The 19100-nt window shown below is 31.0% G+C and overlaps 1 protein-coding gene across 5 annotated transcripts in view; it reads right to left on the bottom strand.

The window, feature by feature from the left end:
* The window catches only part of LOC140051732 (protein tweety homolog 1-A-like), a 33408-nt gene that overhangs the window by 12632 nt on the left and 1676 nt on the right, over positions 1 to 19100 (bottom strand). For all 5 annotated transcript variants that reach the window (XM_072097038.1, XM_072097030.1, XM_072097045.1 and 2 more), the window contains exons 2-9: positions 16234 to 16412; positions 13600 to 13711; positions 11174 to 11415; positions 9991 to 10086; positions 8421 to 8493; positions 5063 to 5138; positions 4927 to 4982; positions 3003 to 3092 (exon numbers count right to left, since the gene is read on the bottom strand). In XM_072097038.1, coding sequence (XP_071953139.1) covers positions 3003 to 3092; positions 4927 to 4982; positions 5063 to 5138; positions 8421 to 8493; positions 9991 to 10086; positions 11174 to 11415; positions 13600 to 13711; positions 16234 to 16412 — 924 coding nt within the window. The remainder of the gene's footprint in view (positions 1 to 3002; positions 3093 to 4926; positions 4983 to 5062; positions 5139 to 8420; positions 8494 to 9990; positions 10087 to 11173; positions 11416 to 13599; positions 13712 to 16233; positions 16413 to 19100) is intronic.

Raw genomic sequence — 19100 nt, forward strand, 5'->3', positions numbered from 1 at the left:
TAATCTCACATATCATTCCTTTGTTGTTTTTTTTTCTGCTGCCGTAGTACTTCCAAGTAGTTTGCTAATATTAATAAATGTAACAATATCTTTTATAATCATACAGTATTCGTTTAGTAGTAACTGATTAAATAGAATTTAATAATAAACCATAACAATTCATGATATTGTTTTCAGAAAATCATTGAGAATTTTTTAGAAATATGTTTACGTCAGCAAGTGTAAATACTGTATCAATCAACTTACTCATATTATTCATGAATATTTCCTGTATTGGTGGTTAGATGTTTAATTCTGATCATATAACATATTTATACAGAAATAATACCAAACTAATTATTAAATGTATTGCTACATGACCTCTCTCCAACGTTATAAATTTTGAGAATTTTTTTTTTTTTAAAGACACTACACAACTCTCGACGTGTAGTACTGTGTTTGGTTTAAAACATTTAGAAAATTACAGAGGAATAGGTTTTTGCCACAAACAGGCATATCCCTCATGGGTATAGTCCAAGTATTGAAATTTGAGTTTTTATAAGAAATGCTCACCAATCATTTTTTTCCTGAACCAGGGTTTACCTGGATATAGCCCCACCCTCAAAGTTGACCAATTTCGTGTTCTAGGGACTGGGATTATACCAGAGGATATTTGCTTGTTAATTGTTTGTATTCATATTATCTTGTAATCTTATGTTGAAACCGAATAAAATCAAATCAAATACGGTACTAGTTTTATAATATAGGGAAAAAAAATGCCAATCAAAATGGAGTATCTGTACAATGAATCTAGCAATAGGAAGGAAGCCATTGGTTTATGCATACAGTATTTATGGACAGTGAACAGCACAGCATTCATCCAAAAACGGATGACTAATTATTCCCAGTAGAATCTGTGAGAATATATTGATTCCAGGAAACAAACTGACCACATTTAAAAAACATTTACAGTTATACCATTCTACCATTTGTAGATTTAGAACAATATATACAAAAATGTATAAATAATTCATGTGCCTAAAGGGTAAACATTAATGTATAAATAATTCATGTGCCTACAGGGTAAACATGAATTTTGAAGACAATTTTCTATTATAACAACAAATTATTCATAGGGCTTGGGGTACAAGTAAATTTAGGTAAATTATACATATACAGTCAACTCTCCCAGTGAACCTGACTCTCTGAAAACCAGAAAATCTCCCAATAACAGACTTTTCTAGAAGTCGAGTCCTAAATTCATTTTTTTCCATTGAAACACATTCCGAATACCAGACTTTCTGGAAAGTCAGACATATTTGGCCACTGGCCCAAAGGCGACGGGTATTGGGAGAGTTGACTGTACCATAATAAAATGATAACAATGTTTATACTAAAAATATCAACAATTTGTTTTAAAGTTCATTAAAATGCTATTTGAAAGTAGCAATTCAAAACCATTTACATGGATGATGCATTAGGTCACGTACATAGGTTATCCTTGTTATACAATAGAACATTAAATAATATTACAATATTGCCCTTGTAACATCTACCACAATTATTCTTTATTGTATACCAGGCTATATCAAATAATGGCCATAATATTAGAATCGATACTGTTTCACTTTTCAAAATATCTAAAAATAAAAATTCTAGATAAGTTTTTTCTATATTTGTATTGATGTTTACAATTGTTTGAACTTGTTTGAACTTGTCCGCAAACTATAATCTTTGTTTTTACTTTTAAGAGAGAAATTGTGGATGTAAAAATGTAGGAAAACAGGGACAAATTATTGATTTTGTTATTATAGAAATAAAATCAAGTGCGACTTTACTGCAATAATTGTGCTATTCTCAACATGTTTTTAATTTCTGGTCTTTATTTTCTTCTTTGCCCTATGGACAATGGCTATTAGTTAATAATTTTTTTATTGCTTTTACCACCTATCTTTCTGCTATATATAAATATATATATAAATCCAAAGGCAAATTACTGAAAAAATGACAATGCTGTGGGTATCAGTGGCTGGATCTCAATGGAGATACAAAATAAAATAAGCAAAAAGCTAAATCAAAACGAGAAGTAAAACAGCCAGAAAAGTTAGCAGAGCTTTCGGGCAACACTAGCCCTTCATCAGTGCAAGTGATTATAAATATATGCTATATATTGTTATTTTAAGCTTGTATTAGTACAATCTATTCTTTGCAAACTGGACATCCTTAGTTTGGCCCACAATGCCTGTTTATGCTATACATTCTATTGCCTTCCATGTCTGTGGGTTGAAAATGGGGGCATCTCCACACAAAGGAAGTAGAATCTCTATCTACGTTTTAGGATGTCATTATTTAGGCGAAAACAGTTGAGTTTCCTCACTACACATGATCACGTGCACCGGACAAGCTTTATTAATTCCATCCTTTTGTTTTATCAATTTAGTATTTATAATTATATTTACATAAGAACTAATTCAACATGATTTTTCTTAGGAAATCATCAAAAAAAATCTTGGTGTAAATAATATAGTGTTGCCTAAAGCAGCTATTTTATACATATTCTTCAACATTAAAACTTTTGAACCAATATTATGTTTCTGTGAACATTCTATTTCAACTAAATGTAAAGTCAACATCAAAAACCAATTTGAAAGATTGACTTAGTGTATTAAGAAAAAATGTATTTAATTATTAATTCATTAAATGTTTTCACTGTCTATTAACCTATTGCTGGATACTAATACTTTGTGTTATCATGTTAATGCATTCATTTGCGCAACTGGAAAAGATGTTGTGAGTTAAGTATTGAATAAAAAATGTTCTCTTTTTAGTTATTAATAATCAATTTACTCGTACATTCCCTGTTTACAAATGTCCTTACATAACATAATATATGATATAATAATTTATTGAAACTACACCTTTACAATGGTGGCACCCGTACATACACGGTGCGTTCAGATAGACATTCAACAGATACAAATAAATAAAAACAAACAGATACAAAATGACATGATATTACTTACCACTGCATCTGATTGAGGGCCAGCTAGGTTTTCAATCTTCTCCAATGTTGCCTCCGCTAAAGTCTCTGCTTGCTGTGCATCTCTCAGTGACTAAAACAAGAAACATTTATCTTAAAATGGTACACCAGTTTTGCGAGCTTGTGAGAATTTCATTAAAATAAATATAATTTAGTCTCTCATTTCAAGATATTATGCTGAGTTAAAGATATTGATATTAATAAGTAACATCGCAAGACTTTTTTAAAGTGAATTCCATGAGAATTTGAATTTCTTTACAAGAATAAATCTTTTAAAAACAAACAATTTTTAAAGCGACCATTTTAACAAGTTATAAGGTCAAATTTGTCATAAAATTATCAATATGATATAGAGAAATCCTGCGGAGCATAAACGTTGAACTCAAGAAGCTGTTTTAAAGCCAATTGTTGTCATGGCACTTGGCTGACGGTGTCAAAACGTGCTGATTATATCAACTCATTAATCCTAAAGGAAATGTAATCAAATCCTTGCAAGTTTTAGGAAAAATACAAATATTTTGACCTGGATATATTTTACATCTTCAACAATTTTCTGATTGGTTGAATTTATGACATGAATTAATTTATCTTGCTTCAGCTCTGTCTACACTATCAAACTAGTCTGACAAAAAAGTATGATGTGCCCAAATATGGTAGTGAAATGCCCAAATATGTTTAGTGATATGACATCATCATGTTCAAATATGGGTACATCACAAAAAGTTCGATAGTGAACTTTAGATAAATCATGTTGCTTCATCATGTCAAACTTTAGACAACATTCTCAAGAATTATTATTTTTCAAAAAATATGATATGATGAATTGCCAATTGTTATTTTCACTACAGTAGATTAAAGTGTTAGATAGTTGTTTGAAATATCATTATGTGTGTGATATCTTATAGATACGGCCAGGTCAACTTGTAAGAGATATGTCAAGTAGGTGACAAAATGCATTAGTTTCTTTAAGTGAAATAAAATCTCCCGCTTCAAGACCAACCTAAAGACGTCGCTATTCGCTGATGTTCTCGCACGTTGTTAATGCACAAAGCGCCACATGGGTGGAGGATACCGGCGCTATATAAGTCTTCATTTATTATTATTATTATTAAATGTATGTTTTATACATTTTGTGTACACCCTACTGATATAAGGTCAAGTTTGAGTTTTCTTATGGATCTAAAAGCATTTTATACTATTTGATTGAAAGCTGATCTTGGTTGTAACTCTCGGCAGACTTGTAATGGTGCATTATAAGATTATTTCAAACCTTACAGTACAAGTTCTATTCATTGGAATTTGTGATCATATGTTTAAAATGTATGAATCATTCTAAACAATAAAAGCAGAAGAAAATATATTTACTGTTTTTTTAGATGATAAATTATGAATTAGTCATTGGCATTTGTGATTTTAAAAAGCTTTATCTTTTGTGAGTCACAAAGGTTTGTGGGTTGAATTATGACAATCAATATATCTGAACTAGGTCTCTGTTTATCTAAACATTTTTTTCATCCTAAAGGTTATATCCAATTAGCATAGATGATTACATATCATCTTGAAAAATTTATTGCATTTTGAGAGTTGGCTGGCTCTTCTTTAATTGGGTACTATCATCAACGTGAACAACATTTTGTTGCCAGTTGACTACACATTCCAAAAGATAGAAAATCTCAATTTGTTTTTTCCTTTTAATTAATTGTTTTTCAAATTTTATATTTTCAAAGTATATATATTTATGTATACATAAGTGTAACCAATTCTTACAAAAGGATAATATATAACTTGAAATGATTCTTTATATCAGCTACTTCAGGTACGTCTAGTTATTTTATGGCATTGTAGGGCATTTTATAAAATATTCTATAGCCAATGTAATGTTTTATAAAATCATTGTTTTTACTTACTGTTCCATATGGATTTTGAGAGTTAGGATAGCAAGTCAAATAGTATAAAACAACATCTGAAAAACAAAAAGAAGATATTATTAAAGGCACATAATCAAACCCTTTTACAACAAAAGAGAGGATGAAGATGTGTTACCTTGGTCTACTCCAGCATTACCGTCAGTATATGACAAAACATAAGTATTTGGATCAACACAGAAATCACTAGCACCCTGAAAGAATAAGAACATTCTAATAAAAAAAAGTTTCACAGATGGACAATAAAAAATAAACCAAAAATATGGAAACCAAAACCATACTTTTTGCCAGCAGGTTAGAAATTTACTTTTTTTTAAATCTAGCAAAACACAATAAAGAAAGCAATTTTCAATCCTACAAAAGATATATTTAAGATCAAAACCCAAGTAACATTTTTAGACTAAACAGTCACTATTTCCTCCCAAAAAACACTACCAGCAAAACAATTTCAAAATGTTGTAATATAGCACCCTTCTAGTTTGCTAGGATGTATTTCCAGTTTTGCAGCTAAAATGTTTCAATAATAATGATTAAGTGGATGAAATAAAAATAATAGGAAACTTTGTTCTAAATTATTAACTCAAATTCTAAGAAAAACTAATTATTAATTAAATATATTGTTATTATTTATTGAGGTTTATATAGTAAAAACATGTAGTTTGATGGTTAATATTGTTGATTTCCAAAAAAATATATACACAAACAAAAATGTTTAAAAAATACAAAAATGAAAAAACACTATTATACTATAAAATAAGGTTGAATACAATTTGAAAAAGACAGTTTTGTTATTCATATTCTAATGACTTAGATATAATTGTATGACATGTACATCCATGAATTCAATAAAACACGCATGAATTGTATTAGATGTCATAAAATGAACTATATTCCCACTTCTTCTGTGGTATTAGTCTACTGATAATGTTGAATAAATTATGTAAATGTTTTAACCACACACGTATCATACAAGAACATTACAGACAAGATTGATTTGTTTTCAACTAATCCATCACTTCAAACCATTATTCAAGACAAGTTGGGTTTTCATATTAACAGTTCTCTAACACTAACACATTTAATTCAATTCTGCATATCATTTAAATTTCAATTAAAATAATAAAATGAATTTCATAAATGACCCCAACATAACAATGTGACCTTGATTAATTAAGTTGTACTTGAACTTTCATACTACTGTATTTTTTTCCCCAAAAGCACTTAAGTGGTTATGGATTTTCACTTCTATTTTTAATAAATAAAACTTTGCTTTTTGTGTCATTGTTTTAGCACTATATATTATGATAATTATTTTAAATGTTTGGTCTCAATTGAATTAAGTTAACTATAGAAGATTGTAATCTAATATTTTTAACAAAGAAATAGAAACAGAATGTGAAAATTTAAAAATCTTAAACCATCAGATGTAATATTCAATCACAATGTCTTGCATTCCCTGAAGATCCATTTTTCCATTAAAAATCCTGACATTTTCAGATTCAAATATAGATTTTTGGTAAAATAACTATTCTTAACAGACCTTTGGGAACATCTCCTTGGAAACAGACAAATTATTCTGATATTCATCAATTTTTGGTTTATAGATTTTTCATAAGTTGAGGAAAATAACAGAGATATGTCAGTTTATACTTTATATGATATAGGTCAGGTCAAAAAAGAACAATTTTTATTGTTTTTTTTTAAATTTTTTTTTTATATATGTTTATATTTCTTCTAACAGCAAGCAACTAGCCAATTACGGTTCCATGGTCAAATTGGGTCTGTCGCAGAAAATTTGACATTCATTATTCAGAACTATTTGATAAATTATCATGGAATGGAATTTTTGTACATGTAATGTGGTTTCTTTGCATTCTCCACTAAATGCCCAATCAGGACAATTCTAAATGTCATCGCCACAACCCTGGGCTTTTTTTAAACCATATTTAATGAGGGTGATCCATCTAGCAATTGCTGATTTGGATGGGAAGGCAAGCCACACCACAGCTCAACTGTTGTATGCTATATTTCTATTTAATAAATTTACAACCAAAAGAATAGAAACAAATTCATGTAGTAGGCAAACTCTGTATTATTACAAAAAGAAATTGGTATTTAGCATAATAGGGCATCTGGGAAAATTGTCATAGCAACAAAGTTGATACAGAAACACTTGAGAGCTAATTTGCTTTAATTTGCATAATGACCCCCCTGGGTTTATGAATGTAGTTGATGAACACTTTCACTTGTGCACCTGGCCTAATTATTGATTCACAGACAGTTAAATTAAATCCATAAAACATGATCGATAATAGGTGGTTTTTAACTATCAAATAATTGGTTTAATTTAAAACAATTTATTACAGTATCTACTATACTATAATGGCATCTTTGTATTGTTTCATTATAACTTATGTATTAACATTTTTTTGTTTTTTTGTTAACTATTGATAGACATTAATAAATGTATAAATTGTGAAAATGCATTAATTAGCTTAACAATGTTAAACTAAAAACCCTCCAGGACAACAGTATCATAATATATTTCTTTATCTCTTTATAATACTATACCGACTTCAATGCTTTCAAATGCTATCAAATAAAATATATATTTAAACTAAATTTCTCACAAAATACTAATATATTCAATTCCTTTTGAATCAATGCATCCACAGTGTGAACAAATATTTTAAAAATAAAACCCTTTGTTATCTGATACAAATGAAAGATTTAACAATTTGTAACCAAGTCAAATAAACAGAGTTTTATTATTTTATTATGCAAGATATAATCTTGATTTTATCCCTTACAGTAGTAAAGATCAAAAGATTTTATGCCGAAACAAGTAATATCTATATTTTATAACTTCCCATATCTATTACAAGCTGAACAATAGTTTAATAACACAAAACAATCTTTGTTGTCAAAAGCCTACAAAGTCAACTTTTTGGAATTATATTTCTTTCCCAATTTCTGTTCTTAAAAAGGAAATTCTATAAACAAGATTTTTTTTAAAGAAGCACACATTGTATAAAGGGAAAGTATTGTCAATATTCAGCAGTACTGACAAAATAAATTCTGTATACTGGTGGTTTTCTTTATTCTACTAGGCAGAATGAAAATGCAGCAAAGAGTTGACAGAATACATTCTGTAAACCGTTTTTCTATATGCTTTTACTAAAAGAACATTAAATAAATATTTAAATGGCACATGATTCAGCAAAGAGTTGACAGAATACATTCTGTAAACTGTTTTTCTATAGGCTTTCACTAAAAGAACATTAAATAAATTGTTAAATGGCACATGATTCAGAGTTGACAGAATACATTCTGTAAATTGGTTGCTTTCTGTAGGTTCTCAATAAAAAATGTTACTTACTCTAAAGGCAGAATGAATTTCTTACAAATCACCAAAAAGACAAAATTAATATATAGTTGAAATTATTTCAAACATCATATTTATGAAAAAAACTTACCACGGTAATGAAGATCTCTATCCCCATTCTGCACCAGATCAATATTATAAAAAAAAAACAAGTAACAGAAACGCTGAAATAGAAACAGGATTATGATGATGAGCTAGTGTTACTTTTTAAATTGATTTATCAAAGTGTATAAATTATAATAATTTTCTATATTCCAGTGACACAAAGTCTAATAATATGAATTGAATGCTACTTTAGGAAACTATAGATACCGGTAGGGATAATAATGTAAACTATAGATACCGGTAGGGATAATAATGTAAACTATAGATACCGGTAGGGATAATAATGTAAACTATAGATACCGGTAGGGATAATAATGTAAACTATAGATACCGGTAGGGATAATAATGTAAACTATAGATACCGGTAGGGATAATAATGTAAACTATAGATACCGGTAGGGATAATAATGTAAACTATAGATACCGGTAGGGATAATAATGTAAACTATAGATACCGGTAGGGATAATAATGTAAACTATAGATACCGGTAGGAATAATAATGTAAACTATAGATACCGGTAGGGATAATAATGTAAACTATAGATACCGGTAGGGATAATAATGTAAACTATAGATACCGGTAGGGATAATAATGTAAACTATAGATACCGGTAGGGATAATAATGTAAACTATAGATACCGGTAGGGATAATAATGTAAACTATAGATACCGGTAGGGATAATAATGTAAACTATAGATACCGGTAGGGATAATAATGTAAACTATAGATACCGGTAGGGATAATAATGTAAACTATAGATACCGGTAGGGATAATAATGTAAACTATAGATACCGGTAGCGATAATAATGTAAACTATAGATACCGGTAGGAATAATAATGTAAGTCTATACATATGTAAACACACTGAAGAGATAATTTTTCCATATTCAGATTGTTAGATCAATTTCAATTTTTCTCAAAATGTTATTTTAATTGATTGTTATTGAAATGGATTTGAAAAAAAAATTGTATCTAACATTAACACAAATCTTCTTCAATTCAGAGTGATTTAAATTATTTCCTTATTAAATTCATGAAAGTGAAAATGAAATCACACAACAAAACTATAATATTTCTCAAGGATAAAGATGGTTTTGCAGGTCAAAATGGAAGCTAGTATACAGTACTAAAAGAACATTGTACTAGTAATTAAGCTTCAACAATTACTCCACCATGTATCTACTTTCAGATAATATATACTGTATTACCCATGTATCAACAAGGGAGTTATGGCAGATTTTTATAATTTTATTTAACATTTATGATGACTAGCTATGAATTTTGAACCATAATTTTATGTTCTACATCCTTGTTAAATGCTTTGTCTATCTTCCTGCTTGAATCAATTATTTCCTTAAAATATTAATATATCATTTTTAGAATAGAAAGCCATGGAAAATCCCAGCAAATTTCCAAATAAAAATGTTATGAAATGACTGTTACTTAGTTTTGCATTTATAAGTGATTTTTCTAAAGTTTAAAACCAATTTAAAGTAGTTAGTCACTATCTAACCAGGAACCAGGATGTACATTTCCCAAAAATGATACTTACAAAACAAGTAGACATCTTGAACCCTTTCCAACAGCACACAGAGCTATCAAACAAACAATGATCTCCAGGCTGAGTAACACAATGGTCCCAAGCCACCTGTAAAAAACAAATTCTGATGAATAAATACCAGGCACGGATTTAGGAGGGGTATAAACAGGCTGGATCCACTCCTGAATACCAATATAATATCAAGTTTAATGTTTTTTTGTTTCATCTTTCATCAACTATAGCATGTGACTGAAATCAATTCTTTCTTAAGGAAAGTCACGTTTATTTTGATTATTTTTAATCAGTAGCTGCAATGGCATTGATATTTGTAAGATGTAATGACAAGCCTAAACCAATACTTTAGTTACCATTTATCAAGTTTGGTAAATGGTAACTATTACCCAAATGTTTTGACAGATGAATTTCAGGTTTAATGGGCATGGAGAGATTTTCATCCACCCACAGTATAAATATTGTCAGTAATTGATTGAATTCCCAGCTTTATCAACCAAGGAAACACAAAACTGTAATGGAAATATTGTGTATATACAGTATACATACTGTATATAATATGCCACTTTTGTCTCTCACTATAGAATCTGCCTTCACTATCAGTGACAACATATTCTACTAGGAAACCCCCTACATATTTTACAAATCGCTCCTTGACTTTTATTGAAACTTGCTGATCTGATCAAAATTACTCATGACAACATTTATAGACTACAGAATATAATAACTACAGTACATAGGATATTCATCAGAATTCTATTATTATATTACTGACTTGTATCTATACTGCAGGGGTACCGTATTATATTACTGACTTGTATCTATACTGCAGGGGTACCGTACTGTATTACTGACTTGTATCTATACTGCAGGGGTACCGTATTATATTACTGACTTGTATCTATACTGCAGGGGTACCGTACTGTATTACTGACTTGTATCTATACTGCAGGGGTACTGTACTGTATTACTGACTTGTATCTGTACTGCAGGGGTACCGTATTATATTACTGACTTGTATCTATACTGCAGGGGTACCGTACTGTATAAGTGCATTCTTCTATAATATGCCAGGTTATTTTGTCCTTGGCTAATGTACTATACATTGGAGTGCTTTGGGCTTATGTCTAAATCAGTAAATATTAAAATATTATTTGATAAAATCCAAAAAATAAAAGCCTACCTAAAATATTCATATTTCTCGAGGTCATCTGCTTTTGAGGTCAAGTTCAACTTAACGCTATCAGCATCAGTACTTATTCGTGAAACATTGTCGGCTGTACTGTATGTATAGCGATTCAGGTTCTCCGTCAGTGCAAGTAATTCATCACGTTTCTGTCTGTCTTGTTCATTCATGAAGATTTGATTTAAATTGTCAATGTTCGTTGAAATGTCATTTTTGTATGTTGCTATTATCTTGTTCACCTGTAACATAATGTTTAATTATCATCGTTAAAATAAAAAGAAAAAAATCAGAAAAAATGTTGATACATTGAGAACAATCAAAAGTTTGTAACAGAATTCCGAGTTTAATGATACAGTATTTTAATTCATGTTTTGTTTAAAATTCTATGACTACTGCATATATACAGTATATATATAAATACAAAGGCAAATTACTGAAAATAATGACAATGCTGTGGGTATCAATGGCTGGATCTCAATGGAGATACAAAATGACAATTCTGTGGGTATCAGTGGCTGGATCTCAATGGAGATACAAAATGACAATGCTGTGGGTATCAGTGGCTGGATCTCAATGTAGATACAAAATGACAATGCTGTGGGTATCAATGGCTGGATCTCAATGGAGATACAAAATGACAATGCTGTTGGTATCAGTGGCTGGATCTCAATGGAGATACAAAATGGCAATGCTGTGGGTATCAGTGGCTGGATCTCAATGGAGATACAAAATGACAATGCTGTTGGTATCAGTGGCTGGATCTCAATGGAGATACAAAATGACAATGCTGTGGGTATCAGTGGCTGGATCTCAATGGAGATACAAAATGACAATGCTGTGGGTATCAATGGCTGGATCTCAATGGAGATATAAAATGACAATGCTGTGGGTATCAGTGGCTGGATCTCAATGGAGATACAAAATGACAATGCTGTGGGTATCAATGGCTGGATCTCAATGGAGATACAAAATGACAATGCTGTGTGTATCAGCTGGATCTCAATAGAGATACAAAATGACAATGCTGTGGGTATCAATGGCTGGATCTCAATGGAGATACAAAATGACAATGCTGTGGGTATCAATGGCTGGATCTCAATGAAGATACAAAATGACAATGCTGTGGGTATCAGTGGCTGGATCTCAATGGAGATACAAAATGACAATGCTGTGGGTATCAATGGCTGGATCTCAATGAAGATACAAAATGACAATGCTGTGGGTATCAATGGCTGGATCTCAATGGAGATACAAAATGACAATGCTGTGGGTATCAATGGCTGGATCTCAATGAAGATACAAAATGACAATGCTGTGGGTATCAATGGCTGGATCTCAATGAAGATACAAAATGACAATGCTGTGGGTATCAGTGGCTGGATCTCAATGAAGATACAAAATGACAATGCTGTGGGTATCAATGGCTGGATCTCAATGAAGATACAAAATGACAATGCTGTGGGTATCAATGGCTGGATCTCAATGGAGATACAAAATGACAATGCTGTGGGTATCAATGGCTGGATCTCAATGAAGATACAAAATGACAATGCTGTGGGTATCAATGGCTGGATCTCAATGAAGATATAAAATGACAATGCTGTGGGTATCAATGGCTGGATCTCAATGGAGATACAAAATGACAATGCTGTGGGTATCAGTGGCTGGATCTCAATGGAGATACAAAATGACAATGCTGTGGGTATCAGTGGCTGGATCTCAATAGAGATACAAAATGACAATGCTGTGGGTATCAATGGCTGGATCTCAATGAAGATATAAAATGACAATGCTGTGGGTATCAATGGCTGGATCTCAATGAAGATATAAAATGACAATGCTGTGGGTATCAATGGCTGGATCTCAATGGAGATACAAAATGACAATGCTGTGGGTATCAATGGCTGGATCTCAATGGAGATACAAAATGACAATGCTGTGGGTATCAATGGCTGGATCTCAATGAAGATACAAAATGACAATGCTGTGGGTATCAATGGCTGGATCTCAATGAAGATACAAAATGACAATGCTGTGGGTATCAATGGCTGGATCTCAATGAAGATACAAAATGACAATGCTGTGGGTATCAATGGCTGGATCTCAATGGAGATACAAAATGGCAATGCTGTGGGTATCAGTGGCTGGATCTCAATGGAGATACAAAATGACAATGCTGTGGGTATCAGTGGCTGGATCTCAATGAAGATATAAAATGACAATGCTGTGGGTATCAATGGCTGGATCTCAATGAAGATACAAAATGACAATGCTGTGGGTATCAATGGCTGGATCTCAATGAAGATACAAAATGACAATGCTGTGGGTATCAATGGCTGGATCTCAATGAAGATACAAAATAAAATAAGCAAAAAGCTAAATCAAAATGAACAAACAACAAGAAATATATATATATATTATACCTGTGTAGATACTTCATTGATCGTTACATCCACGTCTTTTGCGGCATTCGTTAGTCGATTAACACCTGTGGAAGTTTCCTCATTTCCATAGAAACCAACAATTATAAAACTCCTACAAAATAATCAGGTCATGTATATACTTAAAATTCATGGTAACATATTGTTTATTTTTAAACCAGGATCTCTATGATGATTGCAAACCATGCCTTATAATTCATGCATGATGCAAAGGAAACTAGGACATGAGCAATGACATGGTTTGTACCTAGAATGAACGCAGTCAACTAGGACATGAGCAACGACATGGTTTGTACCTAGAATGAACGCAGTCAATTAGGACATGAGCAATGACATGGTTTGTACCAAAGAACTTATAACACAAGAATATCCTGTTCGTCCGAAGCGCGTAACAATTTCGAAAGGCATTGTGGGATAGAATAGAGCTATGGGTGGCGCCATTGTGAGCCATGGAGTAGGGCGCCCGCATCAAATTAGAAAGTCAAAATCATAGAGGGGATCTGCTAATGCTCTAGTGGGGGTAGAGTAATTGACTGAGGAGTAGGGCGCCCGCATCAAATTAGAAAGTCAAAATCATAGAGGGGATCTGCTAATGCTCTAGGGGGGGGGGGGGGGGGTAGAGTAATTGACTGAGGAGTAGGGCGCCCGCATCAAATTAGAAAGTCAAAATCATAGAGGGGATCTGCTAATACTCTAGTGGGGTAGAGTAATTGACTTCCTAGTTTGGAGGGGGCGCTGCTCCATGCTGTAAAACTGGACCTACGGTTTATAGTCCTTATAAACCTGCCTTAAAATACTGTGACATGTTTCGAGAATATTCTTCTCATCATCAGAACATAAATCAACGCCTAGAGTACTTATATACCTACTGCCTGTACATTTAATGATTTTGATTTTTAATAATACAGTACAGTACAGGGTTGCTAGACAATATTTTACAATAAATGGATAATATTTCTAATCTATCTATTGTTTAAAAAAATATTATTGTACATTAGATATTTAATACATGTATGCATAGGGAATGAATCATCGATATGTGAAAGTACAAACAAATAAAAATAAATGAAAGGTTTATTACGCTGTGCTAGTCAACAATAGTGACAATTATGACTAAAGTGAAATTATTGAAAAGGAGCTTAATAATTGAACTTGAATGCTCAAATTAACTTGTTTTCATACAATGAATGAGTACACTTAAATGATATGCAACATATTAAAGTATGTTCATCATATCACTAACTCAGATAATTAAGTGGGAGAGAATTGCATATTAACAAGCACTGTAATAATGATTGGAAAAATGAATCAAGAATCAATTTGATTCTCGGCTATTACTATACAGTAGTGAAAATAAATAACGGCAATTATTTTTAAAACAAAAAGAGTTTTTCTACCAATATATTCCTGTTTACTGTTACTGTTTTTGATTGTTTAGTAGAATATAGAGTAAACTATAAGTATGCTGCAAGTATCTATTCTAGCGTATGTCCATTGTAAGTATATGCATGATAATAAGCCTAAATCACTTCCTATGTTATTAATATTTATCAACTCATTTTCAGGCAGAATAAGAGTTTTAAACGTACAGATGGTATGCTAAGAGACCACCGTATGTTAATTCTAGTCTTTGTTTCAACGAGGAGGAGTTCTCAGTATCGTAAAGAAATCTAATTATGACAGAAATCAATTCCAATACTGCAGCAGCAGCAGCCATTTATTATTAATGTCAGGTTGACAGGCTACGACTAGGTAGGTTTGTAGCTTGAATCATTTTAACAAGATATGCAAATTAGCTTGATTAGCATATTGATACAACATGACACAGTTTGTACTTATGTAGACCTATCAGTTCAACAATAATTGAACAAATAAATTGAAATGTGTTTAGTCTCTCTTTACTTGCAGTTCAAGTACCCTTGTTGTATCTTATCCATCTGAAATTATTCAGTGTGTTATGATGTACAATATTATTATGCAATCTGTGTAAAATACTGTATGTTCTGTAAATAGTCTATAATAAACTTATCCACTCCATGATTTTAATTAAAAGGATAGCCTCCTTCTCATTAAATATGTAATTGGATAAAAGTGAAATTGAGCCTAATTTGTAGGTAGGATTACCAGGGAGGGATGCATATTATACCAAGAACGGATAATTTGCTTATATTATTGCACGGAAATTAGTTAATACTGTACATATCAGTGGTTGGATGTAGATACTGTACAATACCAGGTCTTATCAATTAGTTTACTATTCAAAGGATGTAAGAAAGAACAGACACATGTCAAATGAAAACTCTCCAATATGGAAATTAATTAATTTGATTTAAAGTTTATTACAAACAGTGTTTCACCATTTTCCCACGATACATGATTTCCTCTGTGAAATAAAGTATCTTCTACTTATTAAACAATGAATTTTAATCCATTAATCATTAAAGTATCACAGGTATTTTTTAAGTTAGATAAAAATGCGAGCATTTAATAAAACATTTTCAGTAAATATTGCAAATGAAATATAAAAAATCAATTGAAAACTTCAGGTAAATTTACTGCTCAGTACTGTACTATAGGACAAAACTACAAAACCGTAAACATACAGTAAGTACTTACAAAGAAAGCAATGCAGCAATTGCCAAGCCCCATGTTTTGGCTGCTGATTTAGTCCTGGACGGGCGCGTTGGGCTTCTTGATCGCCTCCTACGGAAAAATCCATAGCAACAGTATACAAAGATGACTAAGATGGTTAATATCAACCATGCCAACGGAATGCTTGCCAGAAATAACAGTGCCTAGAAAAAAATAGAAAAATAAACATTAATACAGTATTAATGGATTTCTGGAAATACAGTACTGTATGGGATATTCTACAGTAATTGGTCTAAAACAAACAATTTTATTTCTCAAAGCAGTCGATTTTATTTTATTTATTTTTTAAGAAAAAGTCTGAAGAAAAAAAAAAGATTAATTTTTTTATTTCAACCATCTTTAAAAAGGGTCACCCTTCCAGTTTAGCCCAGTGGGTTAACTGATATTCAGGAGACCTCTTTAAAATTAAAATACATTTTGTGTTGTGAATGTAGAGTGCAGTTTATAAAAAAAAATGGAAACCCAGAGTTAATTTTATTTGGTTATTGCTTTGTTCAGTAAGTTATATACTTAGTAGCCATGACAAACAGCTTGAAAGGGTTTAAATATGTAAAATAAAAGTCTACAATTTATCATGTAAAGAGGTGAAAATGAGTCATTATACAATTAGCTTTGACAATTGTCTACTCAGAGTGCTAGTTAATTTTTGGACTTGACATTGTATTGTAAATAAAGCCTATAGGATTAGCGATGTAAAGATAAATGGGTTGTTTCTAAACTTGTGTCAACCTTAATAATATTATACTATAGAATTTTATCACAACACAATATTATTTAAAATTAATTTTTAAATTAGTAATTATCATCATCACAAATGACCTTTCATTGGTTGATAAAACAGGTATGTATTCTGACATTTTCAATAAGTAATATAATTGCAGGATCCTTTCCCAAAAGAATTGAATAGCATTTATATTCTTGAATTATTGGTTTTCAAAAAAATGTAAATTTGCATCTAAATAACAAATGAACTAATTACTGTACAGGAACTAACAATTGATGCTAAATTTCTTTGTTTAGCAGTTTTGTCCTACTGTAGGCCTACAGTACATTATTAAAAGGTTGTTTAAAGCTCAGGTACAGGCATGACATTTTAATAAAAATTTTGGTTAATTGTACATAAATCAAATATTTTTAAAAGAAATCAAGACGAAAAAACATGAATTTCCCTTAATATCGTCAAATACAAAATTTGGCAAAATTCTTCCATAAAAACCAGGAAGACTTTTTTTCAGTAGTTGGGTGGTTAACCTAATGTAATAACATGTCTGGTGACTCCCTAGAAGGTGAAAAAAGATGGTGGATATACGGTGGATAATTTTTGCTATAGCATGAAAATAAAAATCTGAAGTTGAATAAAAATACCAGAAATGTAAAATTCAAGTTATATTACCTATATTTAGTCATCTGATAACATTTTTTACCACACTGTTTAGTTTTCATAGCTTTTTAAAATGCCTCTCTATTTACAAAATTTGTGTACAAAAGAATAGAGATTTTACTGTGTAATTTGAACTATCCCCCACTGATAAGAAAGTGCTTATTTTCAACAAGCTTGTGTAACACAAATAAAATCCCAAAAATTATGAAACATAGGGGTAACTATAGATCGATAATTATTGGAATGTATGATCAATAGAAATTTTTTGCCCGCACCTGGCCTTTAAAGGGCAAAGTCATGTCTGTAGTATTGTTACTGTATGTGTACCAAAGGGCATCAAGCACAGCAAAGTGAACGTTTATTTTAGATGGTAAGAGATAAAATTGACAGCCTGTATAAACGTCAATAAGAACATAAATGATGACGTACAATATTACATTATGACGTCACCGATACCGATAAATGTAAATGCTGGTATGTGTTGCATTAGCAATTTGCTACGAATGAAATGTCCCAAGGGGTTCAACAAAGGGCCCTGGTAGCGCCCGTTAGTTGCTGCATATTGTTATTGTATTCGATTATAATCACTATTCGGCATTCCATAAATTAACAATTAAATATCTAAATAACATTAAAGATGTTTTAGCATATGTACTTAATAACATTACATTTTAATATGTGGGAACTACTAGATGTCGATTAGTACAGTATACTGTAGATTTGTTAGCTTCTGGTATTAAGTTCAAATCATAGGCTCTAATATTAAATGTGTGGAATAATTGTAGGAGGAGCAATTTGGAAATGAAATGACGCAAGTATGTATTTACACAGCCTTGTCTTTTTAAAGTCACAATTCCCACGGGGGATTTCAAAACGTCATTCCTGTCTGAACACAGTGCAATTATATTGATTATCTCAATATCAATTCAAATTTCAAAATGTTCAAAATTGTATTTCATTTATTTTAAATGATATTCACATTAATATAAATGTATGCATGTATTGATGATTGAAATGAATGCTTCACTGAATCTCACATTAACATAATAATACATGCATACAATGCAGTAACCTATTTAGTGTATAAAAGGATTGATTGTATTTTAACCAAATAAAGGTAGGCATCTTTTCAACATATTTCTATACAAAGTGTTCAATCACTTTACATAATAATAAAATGTATTTCAAGATTATCAAATGATCAAATAAGGATATACAATACAATAACAATGCACTTAAGTGCAATAATGTGTGTGTATTCTATATAATGTGTGTGTATTCTATATAATGTGTGTGTATTCTATATAATGTGTGTGTATTCTATATAATGTGTGTGTATTCTATATAATGTGTATGTGTATTCTATATAATGTGTATGTGTATTCTATATAATGTGTATGTGTATTCTATATAATGTGTGTGTATTCTATATAATGTGTGTGTATTCTAT

Source organism: Antedon mediterranea, chromosome 1 (genome assembly GCF_964355755.1).
Source record: "Antedon mediterranea chromosome 1, ecAntMedi1.1, whole genome shotgun sequence".
In the NCBI taxonomy this organism is placed as follows: domain Eukaryota; kingdom Metazoa; phylum Echinodermata; class Crinoidea; order Comatulida; family Antedonidae; genus Antedon; species Antedon mediterranea.